Source organism: Rhinoraja longicauda, chromosome 2, assembly GCF_053455715.1.
Source record: "Rhinoraja longicauda isolate Sanriku21f chromosome 2, sRhiLon1.1, whole genome shotgun sequence".
Taxonomy (NCBI): Eukaryota; Metazoa; Chordata; class Chondrichthyes; order Rajiformes; family Arhynchobatidae; genus Rhinoraja; species Rhinoraja longicauda.
Window position 1 is genome coordinate 25,614,065 of NC_135954.1, and position 15,484 is coordinate 25,629,548.

The following is a 15,484-nucleotide window of genomic DNA, read 5'->3' on the forward strand; positions in this document are numbered from 1 at the left end:
AGCTGGCTATAATTAGTAGCTAGAAGATCGAGCACTAATTAAAAAATGAATGACTGTTGGTCTATGCCCTTGTTATATCATGTTATTTCTGCAGAAGTCAATGATCCTTGCAGATTTGTCTACAGCGAGCACAGGCAATCTGTTCAACAGTAGAGGGCCCCATAGCTGAGCTTGCTCCTTTATCATTAATGCATTTGTAAATTGCAGGCATTGCTGGATAATTCTTAATATTAAACTTTGTCTAATTGTAATATTCTATAACCTCTTGAGATTCAGCACACAAATTTAATAATTTAAATTATAAGCTGTCTACTATGTTTGTCGTCTTACCTCTATCCTGCCCCATTCCCCACAGTGTGTATTTGACACAAAGCTACGAAGTAACTAGAGATGCCAATTGGCCCAGTTATGAACCTGTTGCAATTTTATATAACTACATTAAATATTACATTATTGCAGCAATTATTTGCATGATTAGGAATTGATTTCTAGTGTGGCATTCCCAGAAATCAATATGAAAAGGAATAATGATGTCAATGTATCAAAATGAATATCATGATATCACAAAATGTTGGAGTAACTCAGCAGGTCAGGCAGCATCTAGGAGAGAAGGAATTGGTGAAATTTCGGGTCGAGACCCTTCTTCAGACTGATCAGTCTGAAGAAGGGTCTCGACCCGAAACGTCACATCAGTCTGAAGAAGAGTCTCGACCCGAAACGTCACCCATTCCTTCTCACCTAGATGCTGCCTGACCTGCTGAGTTACTCCAGCATTTTGTGATACCTTCGATTTGTAGCAGTATCTGCAGTTATTTTCCTACACAAAATAAATATCATAATTTTCTCTCATTGGAAACTGTAGCATGTACTGGAATAGTAATAAATATATATTTATTTTTACAGTTTTAATAATAGCATTAATCAATCCAATGTTTTATATTCTTAATCATGCAATTTTTCACTTCAGCAAACAGAGATCCAATAGCAAAGATTCTAGGCCCTAGTTTTGCGACAGTGGAAGGAGAGGACAGCTCAATGTTGCGTTTACTGGAAAAAGTGAAGAAAGGCAGTGAAGAGCCTTTGGCTGAAGTTCAAATGAAATTATTTCTTCTTCTTCAACAGCTGGATATGCAGCTTCTTAATACTTCTTTAGAAAAAATTTCACAGTACGTATTACAAATAAAATGTTAGCATCTATGATCATGTGAAAATATTTTTTGAGAAGCATTGTCATGTTCTTCTTACCATTTGATGTCACAATGTGATCCATAGATCACAACAAAATATTCCATATTTTGGTTTTCCTTCTTCATGTCCAGACAAAGAATTACTTTTAGTTTCATTGTTCCTGACTCAATCAATAGTGGTCTTAATTTGCTTGCCACAAAATTTTAAAGTAACTAACTAAGTAATTTAGATTTTGTTTCTTTGAATTTGTCTTTGTATGATTTATATGATGTAGCTTTATATGATTTTGTATGTTTTGTTGCTGATTTGACTGATTTTTCTCAATTACTTTACTTTGTCATTGAAACATAGAAACATAGAAAATATGTACAGGAGGATGCCATTTGGCCCTTTGAGCCAGCACCACCATTCATTGTAATCATGGCTGATCATCCACAATCAGTAACCTGTGCCCAACTTCTCCCCATATCCCTTGATTCCACTAGCCCCCAGAGCTCTATCTAACTCTCTCTTAAATTCATCCAGTGATTTGGCCTTCACTGCCCTCTGTGGCAAAGAATTCCACAAATTCACAACTCTCTGGGTGTAAAAGTTCCTTCTCACCTCAGTTTTAAATGGCCTCCCCTTTATTCTAAGACTGTGGCCCCTAGTTCTGGACTCGCCCAACATTGGGAAAAAATTTCCTGCATCTAGCTTGTCCAGTCCTTTTATAATTTTATATGTCTCTATGAGATCCCCTCTCATCCTTCTAGACTCCAGTGAATACAAGCCTAGTCATTTCAATCTTTCCTCATATCCCAGGATGTCCTGCTATCCCAGGGATCAATCTTGTGAACCAACACTGCACTGCTTCAATTACAAGGATGTCCTTCCTCAAATTAGGAGACCAAAACTGTACACAATACTCCACATGTGGTCTTACCAGGGCCCTAAGCAACTGCAGAAGAACCTCTTTACTCCTATACTGAAATCCTCTCGTTATGAAGGCCAACATGCCATGTCATGATCATTATTATCTGTGTAAACAAATTACTTTGTGCTTAAACCTTATCGGTTGCTTGCCAGTTTATCCTGAATTGGCACTGACAATCCAAACACTTTATTTCTTTCATCTGTTTTGGTATTTTGTTGTTTTGCCCTTTGTTGATTTATTTGGCGATCTATACATGATATTTTCCATATGCTCATCATGCATTTTGTCCAATGTTGGGTGAGTGAATGCTGCATATAAGGAGTGGAGGGATATTTTTTATGGTCTAAAGTAAACCCTCATCTTTACAGACCTCTTTTAACAGATTTTGGTTATAGCGAACCAACCTATCGACCTTCACTGCTTAGGCTGGGCTGCCGACTCTGGACCGTGCCACCTATCCGGTCACTCCTGCCACCACACCCACTCTGGCCATACCAAACCCGGCCACTCCCACATCCACTGCACCCACGACTGCTCTCAGGCCGTGCCTACCACTGCCGTTGCTAGCGCCAATGCTATTGCCGCAGTCGTCGCCATCGCTGCCACCACTGCAGCTACCAATATTGCCAGCACTACCGCTGCCACCACCACGTTCACCTCCACGGCAACCCCGGCCACCACTGCAACCGCCACCATCACCACAACCGCATTCACCACCGCGGCACAACTGTCACCACCACCATCACCGCTGTCACTGCCAACACCACTGCCACCACCGGTGCAGTCTGCACAGCTACAGCCATAATCACCACCACCGCTGCTGCCACCACCACTGCCAATGCCACCGCCACCGCCACCACCACCACCAATGCCACCACCACTGGCGTGGTCATCACCACCTCCACTGCCGCTAACACTACCACTGCCGTGGTCTCTGCCGCAATCGCCACCACTGCCACAGTCGCCGCCACCATCACTACCATCACCAGTTCCACCGCCACCACTGACCCTTACCTGCACTCTCGACCAATGATTGCAACGATCCGCGCCTCGCCCCCAACTGAAAAAGGATCTGGACCCGAGACGTCACCTATTCATGTTCTCCAGAGATGCTGCTGTTACTCCAGTACTTTGTGTCCTTATCCAGGAACTGTAATTATTTGTTTCTACTATTTATACAATGATAATCCCTTATAGACTGAAGAAGGGTCTCGATCCGAAACTTCGCCCATTCCTTCTCTTCACAGATGCTACCTGTCCCATTGAGTGACTCCAGCATCTTCTATTGAAACCAGCATCTGCACTTCTTTCCTTCACATGAAAATCCCTTTTCTTGGTAAAAGCGGACAATCGGCAATAATGGACACCGTCTTCCCCTGCTATGGTCCATTATAATGAGAGTTTACTGTATTGTCAAAGTACGGTCTCTTCGCCACTGAGGTCAATGTACTTGTATCCATTGTTCACAAATTAATGTTTATTAACAGAGTAAGTGCAAGAATTAAGATCTAAAATCAAATCCTACAATCTAAGCCATTAAAGTATACTTAACTAAGAGGCAGAAAAAAATTAAGTCATGCAACAGAGAAATTAAACTTCTCAGCCCATCTTGTGTTAGTGGCCTATCAAGTGCCGAACTACTCTAATTCCATCGTCCAGCACTTAGCTGGTAGCCTCCTGAGCCTTAGCAATCAAGGGCTCATCAAAATACTTTTTAATTGTTGTAAGGGACTTTTGTTCCACCATTCGCTCAATCCAAATTTGTGTTCCAAATTTCAATCATCATTTGAGTGAGAAAAATCTTCTTCAGATTCCTTCAGAACCTTTTATCCTTTAATTGAAAACACATGCTCTCTGGTTAGATATATTTCTGTTTTGGGAGAAGGTTTGTTATTATCTACCCTATGTGGCTCCTCCTAAATTTGTGACCTCAGTCAGATCCCGCTGAGCCTTTGCTGGTCCAAGGCAAACAAAACCCAGTCTCTTCTGCCTCTCCTCACAATAAAAGGGCGTGCAGCGTAGGTTTACTAGGTTAATTCCCGGAATGGTGGGACTGTCATATGTTGAAAGACTGGAGCGACTAGGCTTGTATACACTGGAATTTAGAAGGATGAGGGGATCTTATCGAAATGTATAAGATTATTAAGGGGTTGGACACGTTAGAGGCAGGAAATATGTTCCCAGTGTTGGGGGAGTCCAGAACCAGGGGCCACAGTTTAAGAATAAGGGGTAGGCCATTTAGAATGGAGATGAGGAAAAACTTTTTCAGTCAGAGAGTTGTGAATCTGTGGAATTCTCTGCCTCAGAAGGCAGTGGAAGCCAATTCTCTGAATGCATTCAAGAGAGAGCTAGATAGAGCTCTTAAGGATAGCGGAGTCAGGGGGTATGGGGAGAAGGCAGGGACGGGGTACTGATTGAGAATGATCAGCCATGATCACATTGAATGGCGGTGCTGGCTCGATGGGCCGAATGGCCTACTCCTGCACCTATTGTCTATTGTCTATTGTCTATAAAACTAACCCAGGCAACATACTGGTGAACATCTTCTGCATTCTCCCTGGTGTAATTACATCCTTCCTATGGTATAGTAACCATCACTGCACATAGCACTCCAAATGTGTCCCAACAAATGTTTTATAAAGTTTTCAAAATTACCGCCCTGCTGTTATATTTCATGCCTAGGATAATGAAGACAAATATCTTACATGCCTTCTTAATCAACTTATTTTCCTGCTTTGAGATCTTCAAGCATTATTTGCACTTGGACACCAAGGTCCCTCCGTTCCTCAATTCTTCCCGGTGCACTATTATTCACAGGTATATTCTAGCTTTATTAGTCCTCCCAAATGTATCACCTCACACTTATCAGGATTAAATTCCATCTGCCATTGCTTTTGCCATCTTAATAACTCAACAATAATATTCTGTAGCCGAAAACAACTCTCCTCACTATCAACAACGCAACCAATTTTTGTGTTATCCCGGAACTTAACAACCATACTCCCTACATTAATTCCCAAATACTTAATGTAAGTAATAACCATTAAGGGTTCCCAAACCCTGTGGTATACCAGGGGCTACAGGGTAGCATTCACAAATAAATCCATTACTTCCTTACACCAAGCAAAACTTAGATTGCTTGCCAACTTGCCCTAGATCCCATTTGCACCAGGCTCCCATATGGGATCTTGTGAAAGGCCCCATTGAGACTCATGTGGACATAATCGACTGCACTGCCCTCATCATATAATGTGTTACCTCTTCAAAAAATTGAATCAAATTGTTTAATAAAAGTGTGTTGATTAGCTATGATTGTTTTACCAAGAGTAGGTTAATTGTGTCCCTTAATTTTTTCCCAATAACTTTTCTCTACTGATGTTAGACTCACATGCTAATAATTAAGTTGCCCTTGAATAAAGAAAAAAACATTACTGCCCTACAGTCTTCTGGCACCTCGACAATTAACCCCTTGTCTTCATAGCAGCCTGGGAGGCGAGTCGTCAGGCCTGTTAGATTTATCCGCCTTTAAACCAGCTAGGACATTTAACTCTACTCTTTCTAATGTTTCCAAAATTCCATTAAACCCCTTCCCTGAATTCTCCAACCACAATGACCTCAGTGAACAGAGATGAAAAGTATTCATTTTAACACCTCTCCAATGCACAGATGATCTCTGGCTCTTAATTTGCTGTCACTCTTGGTTAATCTTTTGCATTTAATATGCTGAGAAAAAGCTTTGGGATTTTCTGAAATCTTGTCAGTGATATTATGCGGCTCCTCTTTATCTTCTTAAGTTTATTTTTAAGTGCTCCCTACACTTTCTATACTCTTCCTGCCTTGAACCTGTTACTTGTTTCCTTTTACACCCTCCAACCATTGAAATTCCTTGACATTCAGAGTTCTTTGGAGTTGTTGATGGCTCTGAACTCTAATTATTTAATTTTTGAATAATTCCCATTTGTCCAGATGTAGACTTACTTGCAAGTTGCTGCTCGCAGTCATCTTTTGTCAGGTCCTTTCTTATGAGATTGAAATTGGTCTTCCCCCAATTTGCGAACTTAATTTTAGGACCATCCTTACCCAATGAAACTTAGAGTTATGCTCACTATTTCTAAATGCTCTTCCTCTGAAACTCCACATCCTCTAGCTAGGACAAGTGGGCCTTCAGGTTCAAGAAAAGCTTCTTCACAGTAGCTATCTGATTCTTGAACACTACACAAAACTAACCACAACCCTACCTCAGCAACTATGACATACTATGGACTTTGTTTTTGGTTGCACTGAATACTTCGTTCTTTGCACTGTTATGTTATTGTACTGAATATTAATTTATTGTATTACTGATTATTGTATATTTATTTGTGCGTTATTGCATTAGTTGGCCTGTAAAGCGGCAACAAGTAAGAATTTAATTGTTCCGTTGTCAGGACACTTCATAATTAAACATTCTTGACCTCCCCAAGAAAAGGTTAATTTCAACAGATTTTCTAAAAGTCAAGTCAAGTCAATTTATTTGTATAGCACATTTAAAAACAACCCACGTTGACCAAAGTGCTGCACATCTGACTAGGAAAAAAAAAGAAACATACAGTGGCAGGCAGCCAAACACAACGGCGCAGCCATCTTGAACAAAATGTTAATTCAATCACCCACAGTCCAACAATAAAAGCACTAAACAGGCACCCAAATTACCCATCTAAGTCCTGGTTCATGAACTCTTCTTGATGTACTTTAAAAATTCAAAGCTTTTCATGCTACCTCAATTATATTACTATTGGGGAAACTGAAATCTCTTATTTTTGTAACTTTCTTTTCTTGCACTTCCCTGTGAATTACCACCTATCTGCTCCATTGTCTGCTGCTGTCTATTAGGAGATCAGTAGTTCACCCTCAGAAAATGAAATGATCATTTTATTTCTAAACTCTACCCATTTGGCTAATTTGAAGACAGGATATTTGGCATAAACATGGGTGGCCGCTTTCATTTTTAGATTGACAAGTAGAATGAGTTTTCTTTTGGCGCAGTATGAAGATGATGATGAAATTTTGTGGAATTTTCGGAATAAATGCCAGATTAGTACCTGCAGTCACTTTCAGTAATGTATTCTGTGATATGATAGGAAATCTGTCTGGTGTGATATCCTCCCTCGATGAATAAAATTTGACATGTTTTATACTCTTCTGAAAGAAATCACTTCTTATTACTTGTACAGTGTCCTCCATAATGTTTGGGACAAAGACCCATCATTTATTTATTTGCCTTTGTACTCAACAATTTGAGATTTGTAGTAGAAAAAATCACATGTGGTTAAAGTGCATATAGTCAGATTTTAATAAAGGCCATTTTTATACATTTTGGTTTCACCATGTAGAAATTACAGCAGTTTATATCTAATCCCCCTCCATTTCAGGGCACCATAATGTTTGGGACACATAGCTTCACAGGTGTTTAGAATTGCTCAGGTGTGTTTAATTACCTCCTTAATGCAGGTATAAGAGAGCTCTCAGCATTGTCTTTCCTCCAGACTTTCCATCACCTTTGGAAACTTTTATTGCTGGTTATCAACATGAGGACCAAAGTTGTGCCAATGAAATTCAAAGAAGCCAATATGAGACTGAGAAACAAGAATAAAACTATTGGAGACATCAGCCAAACCTTAGGCTGACCAAAATCAATTGTTTGGAACATCATTAAGAAAAAGAGAGCACTGGTGAGCTAACTAATCGCAAAGGGACTGGCAGGCCAAGGAAGATCTCCACGGCTGATGACAGAAGAATTCTCTCTATAATAAAGAAGAATCCCCAAACACCTGTTTGACAGATCAGAAACACTCTTTTCAGGAGTCAGGTGTGGATTTGTCAATGACCACTGTCCACAGAAGGCTTCATGAACAGAAATACAGAGGCTACACTGCAAGTTACAAACCACTGGTTAGCTGCAAAAATAGGATGACCAGGTTACAGTTTGCCAAGAAGTACTTAAAAGAGCAACCACAGTTCTGGAAAAAGGTCTTGTGGACAGATGAGTTGCAGATTAACTTATATCAGAGTAATGGCAAGAGCAAAGTATGGAGGAGAGAAGGAACTGTCCAAGATCCAAAGCATACCACCTCTGTGAAACACAGTGGTGGGGGTGTTACGGCGTGGGCATGTATGGCTGCTGAAGGTACTGGCTCACTTATCTTCATTGATGATACAGCTGCTGATGGTAGTAGCATAATGAATTCTGAAGTGTATAGACTCATCCTTTATGCTCAAGTTCAAACAAATGCCTCAAAACTCATTGGGCGGAGGTTCATTCTACTGCAAGACAATGATCCCAAACATACTGCTGATGCAACAAAGAAGTTTTTCAAAGCTAAAAAATGGTCAATTCTTGAGTGGCCAAGTCAATCACCTGATCTGAACCCAATTGAGCATGCCTTTTATATGTTGAAGAGAAAACTGAAGGGGACTAGTCCCCAAAACAAGCATAAGCTAAATATGACTGCAATGCAGGCCTGGCAGAGCATCACCAGAGAAGACACCCAGCAGCTGGTGATATCTATGAATTGCAGACTTCAAGCAGTTATTGCATGCAAAGGATATGCAACAAAATACTAAATATGACTACTTTCATTTACATGATATTGCTGTGTCCCAAACATTATGGTGCCCTGAAATGGGGGAACTATGTATAAACACTGCTGAAATTTCTCCATGGTAAAACCAAAATATATAAAAATGGCCTTTATTAAAACCTGCCAATGTGCACTTTAACCACATGTTTTTTTTTTCTATTACAAATTGCAAATTGTGGAGTACAGAGGCAAATAAATAAATGATGGATCTTTGTCCCAAACATTATGTAGATCCGTTAACAATATCAGGAATTTAGATGCATTTCGGTTTTTAATTGTTGAAATTGCAGCATGCTATATTTTATGCAGAGCCAAGGTTTATGAATATTTGGTATAGACAGTTTGTATATTCAAGTTTTGGCACAGCTTGTGAGGTCTTGGCTATATTATACTTTATCTTGCAAATATCCGGCTTGCCCAACATATTTTTGTGGGTATTTTTTTCCAGATGTTGCAGTAATGCATTTTTGAGTAAAATATTTGGTGCTGATTTAATACACAGAAAATAAAATCTGGAACTAACTGAATAAAGGAAATGGTAGAATTGAAGAGAAGGTGATTTAATTATATTTTCATGATTTGCTTGTTCTTTTTCCCTTTTTTTTGAAAAAAAGAGAAGTGCGGCTGAGCCCCCAGGCTATAAAGAATGATGTGCAATTGCTCCAGTCTTTCTCTGGTGAAGAAGACCAGTCTGTTTTAAAATCTATCAGCTACACATCAGGTAGTTATGCGGAGAATTGAATCAATTTGAAATTACCACGTAAAAGATTTTGAATTGAGGAATGAAAACTGCACTTGCTTTACCCAAGGAGATTTTGTCGTGATTTTAACATAAAAATAATTTTTGCTTGATTTTGTTTATTTTAGAATATGAATTTTCTAATGGATGCAGAGCCCCACCGTGGAGGCAGGTGTATGGAGATATTTGCTACCTCATTATCATCACTCATGACACGAATGACCTGTATGTCACCTGTAGCACAGCTGGAGTTTTTGAAAATGGGGTGAGTAAATTGAAACGAATATTTTTGACCATTTTATTTCTTGGAGAATTTCATGTATAATATATTATCATTACAAATCTCAAACTGTAACACTAATTCTACATTATAAAATGTATTCTGATTAATTAGGGTTTTAAGAAGGACAGTGAAGATATTATCTATGATAGAAAAGGTGATATCTACAAGGATCTACTTACATTTCTCAAAGAAAGATCTCCTACCTTTGCCCAAAATCTTACTCAGATTCAACAGGTAAAATTGTTAAAATAAACCTGTCATATAAAATATCGCGGAGAATAAAAAAACTCTCCAGTTTGTGCCTTGCACTTATTTTGCAGTCTACATTGCAATATTTAGTATGTAGACGGAGTAATACTTAGTAATGGACAACAAATGTACTGGGTAAATAATAGTTAAAATGTAATGTTTTTTTAAGCATATAATATGATGTTTACAATAGATCCTTTTCTTATGGACAAATGACCATTACTTTTACTTTTATGTGGTGATCAGTGAAAAACATTGTCCAAAAGAACCCAGTTATAATCCTATATAACAAAATATATGCAATAATATTACTTATTCTTTCATTATTCAATTCTTATTTACTTTCAAGTTTTGAATATTCAAATTTTATTCTTTAATGGCTTTCCTTTACACACATAGTATAATTGGCCCTAATGTATATTCACTCCTAATTTGGTTATTATTTAAATATTTTTGGCAATTAATTGCAGCAAAATTGTGGGGTTCCTCAATAAGCCATTTTTCTCATGAGGGAAAAACCAATGCATCTTGAAATCTATTAAAAAAATACTGAATTAAATGAACACCTTTGGAACTGAAGGGCAAAGCTATGTACTCTAAATCAGCTAACAATCATATCATATCATATCATATATATACAGCCGGAAACAGGCCTTTTCGGCCCTCCAAGTCCGTGCCGCCCAGTGATCCCCGTACATTAACACTATCCTACACCCACTAGGGACAATTTTTTTTTTAACATTTACCCAGCCAATTAACCTACATACCTGTACGTCTTTGGAGTGTGGGAGGAAACCGAAGATCTCGGAGAAAACCCACGCAGGTCACGGGGAGAACGTACAAACTCCTTACAGTGCAGCACCCGTATCAGTTACGTTAACTTTTTTAATATAAAATGCTATTGCATTTGAATGTTGATGCTGTCTTGGAGAAAAATAAACATTTTCATTTGGGCATAATTACTAGTTTTCAGCTCACTGCAGTTAAATGCATTTTGATAAAATAACATTATAAAATCTGGGATGTAAATTAATGCTGTGTTATTTAGTTTCAACCTCATCCTCTATCTAACTGTTGTGAAATAATATCTTAAATTTGATTGATAGTTCATTGTTAAAAGCAAACCCAAGAATTATTATGGGACATAGAATCATCGAGCTCTGCAGCACAGAAATTGGCCTTTCAGTCCATCTTTTCCATATTGACCAAGATATCTGAGCTTGTCACATTTGCTCTGTTTGGCCCATTCCTTTCCAATCTTCTCCTATCCACAAACCTGACTAAATGTCTTTAAAATGCTGTAACTGTATCCACCTCTGCAGCTTAACTAAGCAGCTGATACTATTTACTTACCACTCTCTGTGTGGAAATGTTGCCCCTCTCTTAAATCTATACCCTCTAGACCCCTAATTTTGGAAAAAAAGACTGTAATCGGCCACTTTATCTACATTCCTCTTGATTTCTATATAAATCTGTAAGGTCACTCTTCAAACTCGTACGTTCCATGGAAAAAGTCCTTGCCGACCAGCAATCACTATCCTACACACTAGGGACAATTTACATATTTTACCAAAGCCAATTAACCTTCAAACCTGTATGTCTTTGGAGTGTAGGAGGAAACCGGAGAACCCAGAGAAAATCCACGCGGTCACAGGGAGAATGTATAAACTCTGTCCAGACAGCACTCGTAGTCAAGATCGAACGTGGATCTCTGGGCTGTAAGGCAGCAATTCTACTGCTGTGCCACTGTGCTGTCCCATCCTTCTGAATCTTTATTGACCACTTTCCAGCTTTGTGATATCCTTCCTATAGCTGCTCAGAATTGCGCACAATTCTCCAAGTGCATTCTGACCAATTACTTTTAAACAGTTGTAACATGAGATCCCAACTCCTGTACTCCTGACCATCGAAGGCAATATGCCAAAACATCTTCTTCACTACCCTATCTACCAATGTCAGGGAATTATGTCAGGCAGCCTGAAGAAGAGTCCCGACCTGAAACGTCACCCCTTCCTTCTCTCCAGAGATGCTGCCTGTCCTACTGAGTTACTCCAGTGTTTTGGTGTCTAGCCATGTCATGGACACAGGCCCCGATGTTCAACAACACTCTCCAGGGCCCTCCCATTAACCGAGTACGTTCTGCCTTAGTTTAATTAATGTAAATGCAACACCTTGCACTTATCTGAGTTAAATACCATCTGCCATTTCTTGGCATAATTTCCCAAATTCTCGCGTACTCTTATTGGTATTGGTATTAATTTATTATTCTCACATGTACTGAGATGTGGAGAAAAAACTTTGTTTGCATGCTATTCAGTTAAATCATATTGTGTACATAAGTATAATTAAGCCATGCAGAAGTACAACAGCTCGTGCAAAGAGAAAAATTTGGAGTAAAGAATATATTGTTACAGCATTATAATGTTAGAGTTACATAGAATGTGCAGCTAAAAACGTGCAGTAATGAGGCAGGTTGAAAGATCAGGATTACACCCTTATCTTTTGAGAGGACTGTTCAGCAATCTGAATATGGTAGTATGCTTTCAAGCTTTTGTATCTTCTACCCAAAATGGGAGAGGAAAAAGGAGAAAATGACGAGGATGAATGGTCCTTGATCATGTTTGCTGCTTTCCCAAAGCAACGTGAAGTGTAGACGGAGTTGATTGAGGGGAGGCTGGTTTGTTTGATAGAATGGGCTACATCCACAAATCTGCAATTTCTTGCCGTCTTGGGCCAAGCTATTGCTAAACCTAACTGTTGTGCATCCCTATAGGATGCTTTCTACAATGAATCTAGAGAAGTTGGGAAGAGCCGTCAGAACCATTGGAGACATGCATGGCGTGCTTTCTTGGCCATGGCTTCATTGTGGCTGCTCCAGTACAAACCTTTGGTGATGGTTATATCTGGAACTTGAAGCTATCAACTATCTCCACTTGGGCATTATTGATGCTTTCTGTTCACTAAAGTCAATAACTAGCTCCTTCATTTTGTTGCCATTAAGGGAGAGTTTGTTGAATTGACCCCATGTTATTAAGCTGTCTATCTTCTTCTGTCTCGTCATTGTTCAAGATCCGGCCCACAACAATAGTGTCATCTGCAAACTTGTAAATGGATTTGTAGCATAATTTGTCCACACATTCTTGACTATGTGGACAAACATAGTCCACATAGTCTATGTTTGACAATGACGAGGCAGAGTCTAGCCCATAGCCTCTAGCCCATAGTTAGGGCTACTGAGAAACCCTTTGAGCCCTTTTCAGTAAGGGCTGAGAACGCAGGCCACCAGTGTTGAGAATTATTGTGGAGGATGTTTTGTCATCTATCCTCACTGATTTGGTCTGTCAATCAGGAAACTGAGTTGCATAAGGAGTTACTGACCCTCAGGACCAAGACTTTGGAAATTTTGAAAATAATGGCGTTATAGTGTGACAAATTCCCAGGACCAGATGGTTTCCATCATGGCTCTTTAAAGGAAGTGCACCAAAACTATAATTTTCCGAGTTTTTTTGATTCGTGAACTGTTTCTTCTGGATGAGAAGATTTATGCATACCATTCAGCACTGTAAGAAAGGTGAGAGGAAAATATCTCTAAGGAACTGCAGAACAGTTAGTCTAACATCTGTTGTTAGAAAATTGCTCGCGTCTGCAAATTAGAGTAATCTTGACATTTTTCAGTTGATCAGTAAGAGCCATCACAGATTTGTGTAGACCTTGGCTGGCGATCCTAGTTGAATTTTTGAAAAGATTAAGAGAAGTCATGGACAGAGCATATGGGAACAAGAAACTGCAAATGCTAGTTTACACAAAAGAACACAAAGTGCGGGAGTAACTCAGTGGGTCAGACGGTATCTCTGAAGAACATGGATAGGTGACATTTTAGGTGAGAATCCTTCGACACTTAGGACAGAGATTGTTGTAGTTGTAGGAAGAACCGGCTACTTTATATGAGATGTCACCTATTGGAGGAGATCACAATCTGCATTGTGACCTAAAATTATTAAATACATAATTTTTTATATAAAGCCAATCCATTTCTCCATCTCATTCTAACCTACCTGTGGAAGATAGATTGCAGCATCTGCAGCTCCTTGTGTCTATTAAATACTCCAATTTTAGTTAACTTGCTTTATCTGTCTTTTGGAGATTAAACCTGCTCTATGTCATTTATCTATGATATTTGCTCAGTTATTCTCTCTCTATTTGCATAGCCTTAACTGTTGGTTGTGTTCAATAAAACCGTCTTGTTAGCAACGTATAACATAGACAAACAAGCAGTCAATGAAGTTAAGGTAGACAAAAATGCTGGAGTAACTCAACTGGACAGGCAGTATCTCTGGAGAGAAGGAATGGGTGAAGTTTCGGGTCAAGACCGTTCTTCAGACTGATGTTAGGGGAGTGGGCAGGACAGATATAGAATGTAGTCGAAGACAGTAAGACTGGTGGGAGAACTGGGAAGGGGGAGGGGATGGAGAGAGAGAGAAAGCAAAGGCTATTTGAAGTTAGAGAAGTCAATGTTCATACTGCTGGGGTGCAAGCTACCCAAGCGAAATATGAGGTGCTGTTCCTCCAATTTGCACTGGGCCTCACTCTGACAATGGAAGAGGCCCAGGTCAGATTGGGAATGGGATGCAGAGTTAAAGTGCGAGCAACCTGGGAGATCAGGTAGGTTAAGGCAGACTGAGCGTCGGTGTTCAGCGAAATGATCGCCGAACCTGCGTTTGGTCTCGCCGATGTACAGGAGTTGACACCTGGAACAGCGGATATAGTAGATGTGGTTGGAGGAGGTGCAAGTGAACCTCTGTCTCACCTGAAAAGACTGTTGGGGTCCTTGAATGGAGTCGACAGGGGGGGGTAAAGGGACAGGTGTTGCATCTCCTGCGGTTGCAGTGGAAAGTACCTGGGGAGGGGGTGGTTTGGGTGGGAAGGGACGATTTGAACATGGAGTTGCAGAGAGAACGGTCTCTGTGGAAAGCAGAAAGGGATGGGGATGGGAAGTGGCCAGTAGTGGGATCCCGTTGGAGGTGGCGAAAATGTTGGAGGATTTTATGCTGTATGCGACGGCAGATGGGGTGGAAGGTGAGGACAAGGGGGACTCTGTCTTTGTTATGAAGGGGGGGAGGGGGAGCAAGAGTGTAGCTGCAGGAATCGAGGAGACCTTAGTGAGAGCCTCATCTATAATGGAAGAGGGGAACCGCCGTTTCCTAAAGAATGAGGACATCTCCAATGCACTGGTATGGAAAACCTCATCCTGGACGCAGATGCGGCGTAGACGGAGGAATTGGGAGTAGGGGATAGAGTCTTTACAGGAAGCAGGGTGGGAAGAAGTGTAGTCTAGATAGATATGGGAGTCAGTGGGTTTGTAGAAGATGTCGGTCAATAGTCTGCTCTTGTGATGGAGACGGTGAGATCTAGAAACGGTAGGGTGATGACGGAGATGGTCCAAGTGAATTTGAGTGCAGGACGGAAATTGGTCGTGAAGTTGATGAAGTCAG

At 40.0% G+C, this 15,484-nt stretch overlaps 1 protein-coding gene across 3 annotated transcripts in view; it reads left to right on the forward strand.

The window, feature by feature from the left end:
* The window catches only part of odad2 (outer dynein arm docking complex subunit 2), a 203,978-nt gene that overhangs the window by 17,744 nt on the left and 170,750 nt on the right, over positions 1–15,484 (forward strand). For all 3 annotated transcript variants that reach the window (XM_078427510.1, XM_078427521.1, XM_078427514.1), the window contains exons 4-7: positions 968–1,166; positions 9,336–9,442; positions 9,589–9,725; positions 9,855–9,977. In XM_078427510.1, the coding sequence (XP_078283636.1) occupies positions 968–1,166; positions 9,336–9,442; positions 9,589–9,725; positions 9,855–9,977 (566 nt within the window). The remainder of the gene's footprint in view (positions 1–967; positions 1,167–9,335; positions 9,443–9,588; positions 9,726–9,854; positions 9,978–15,484) is intronic.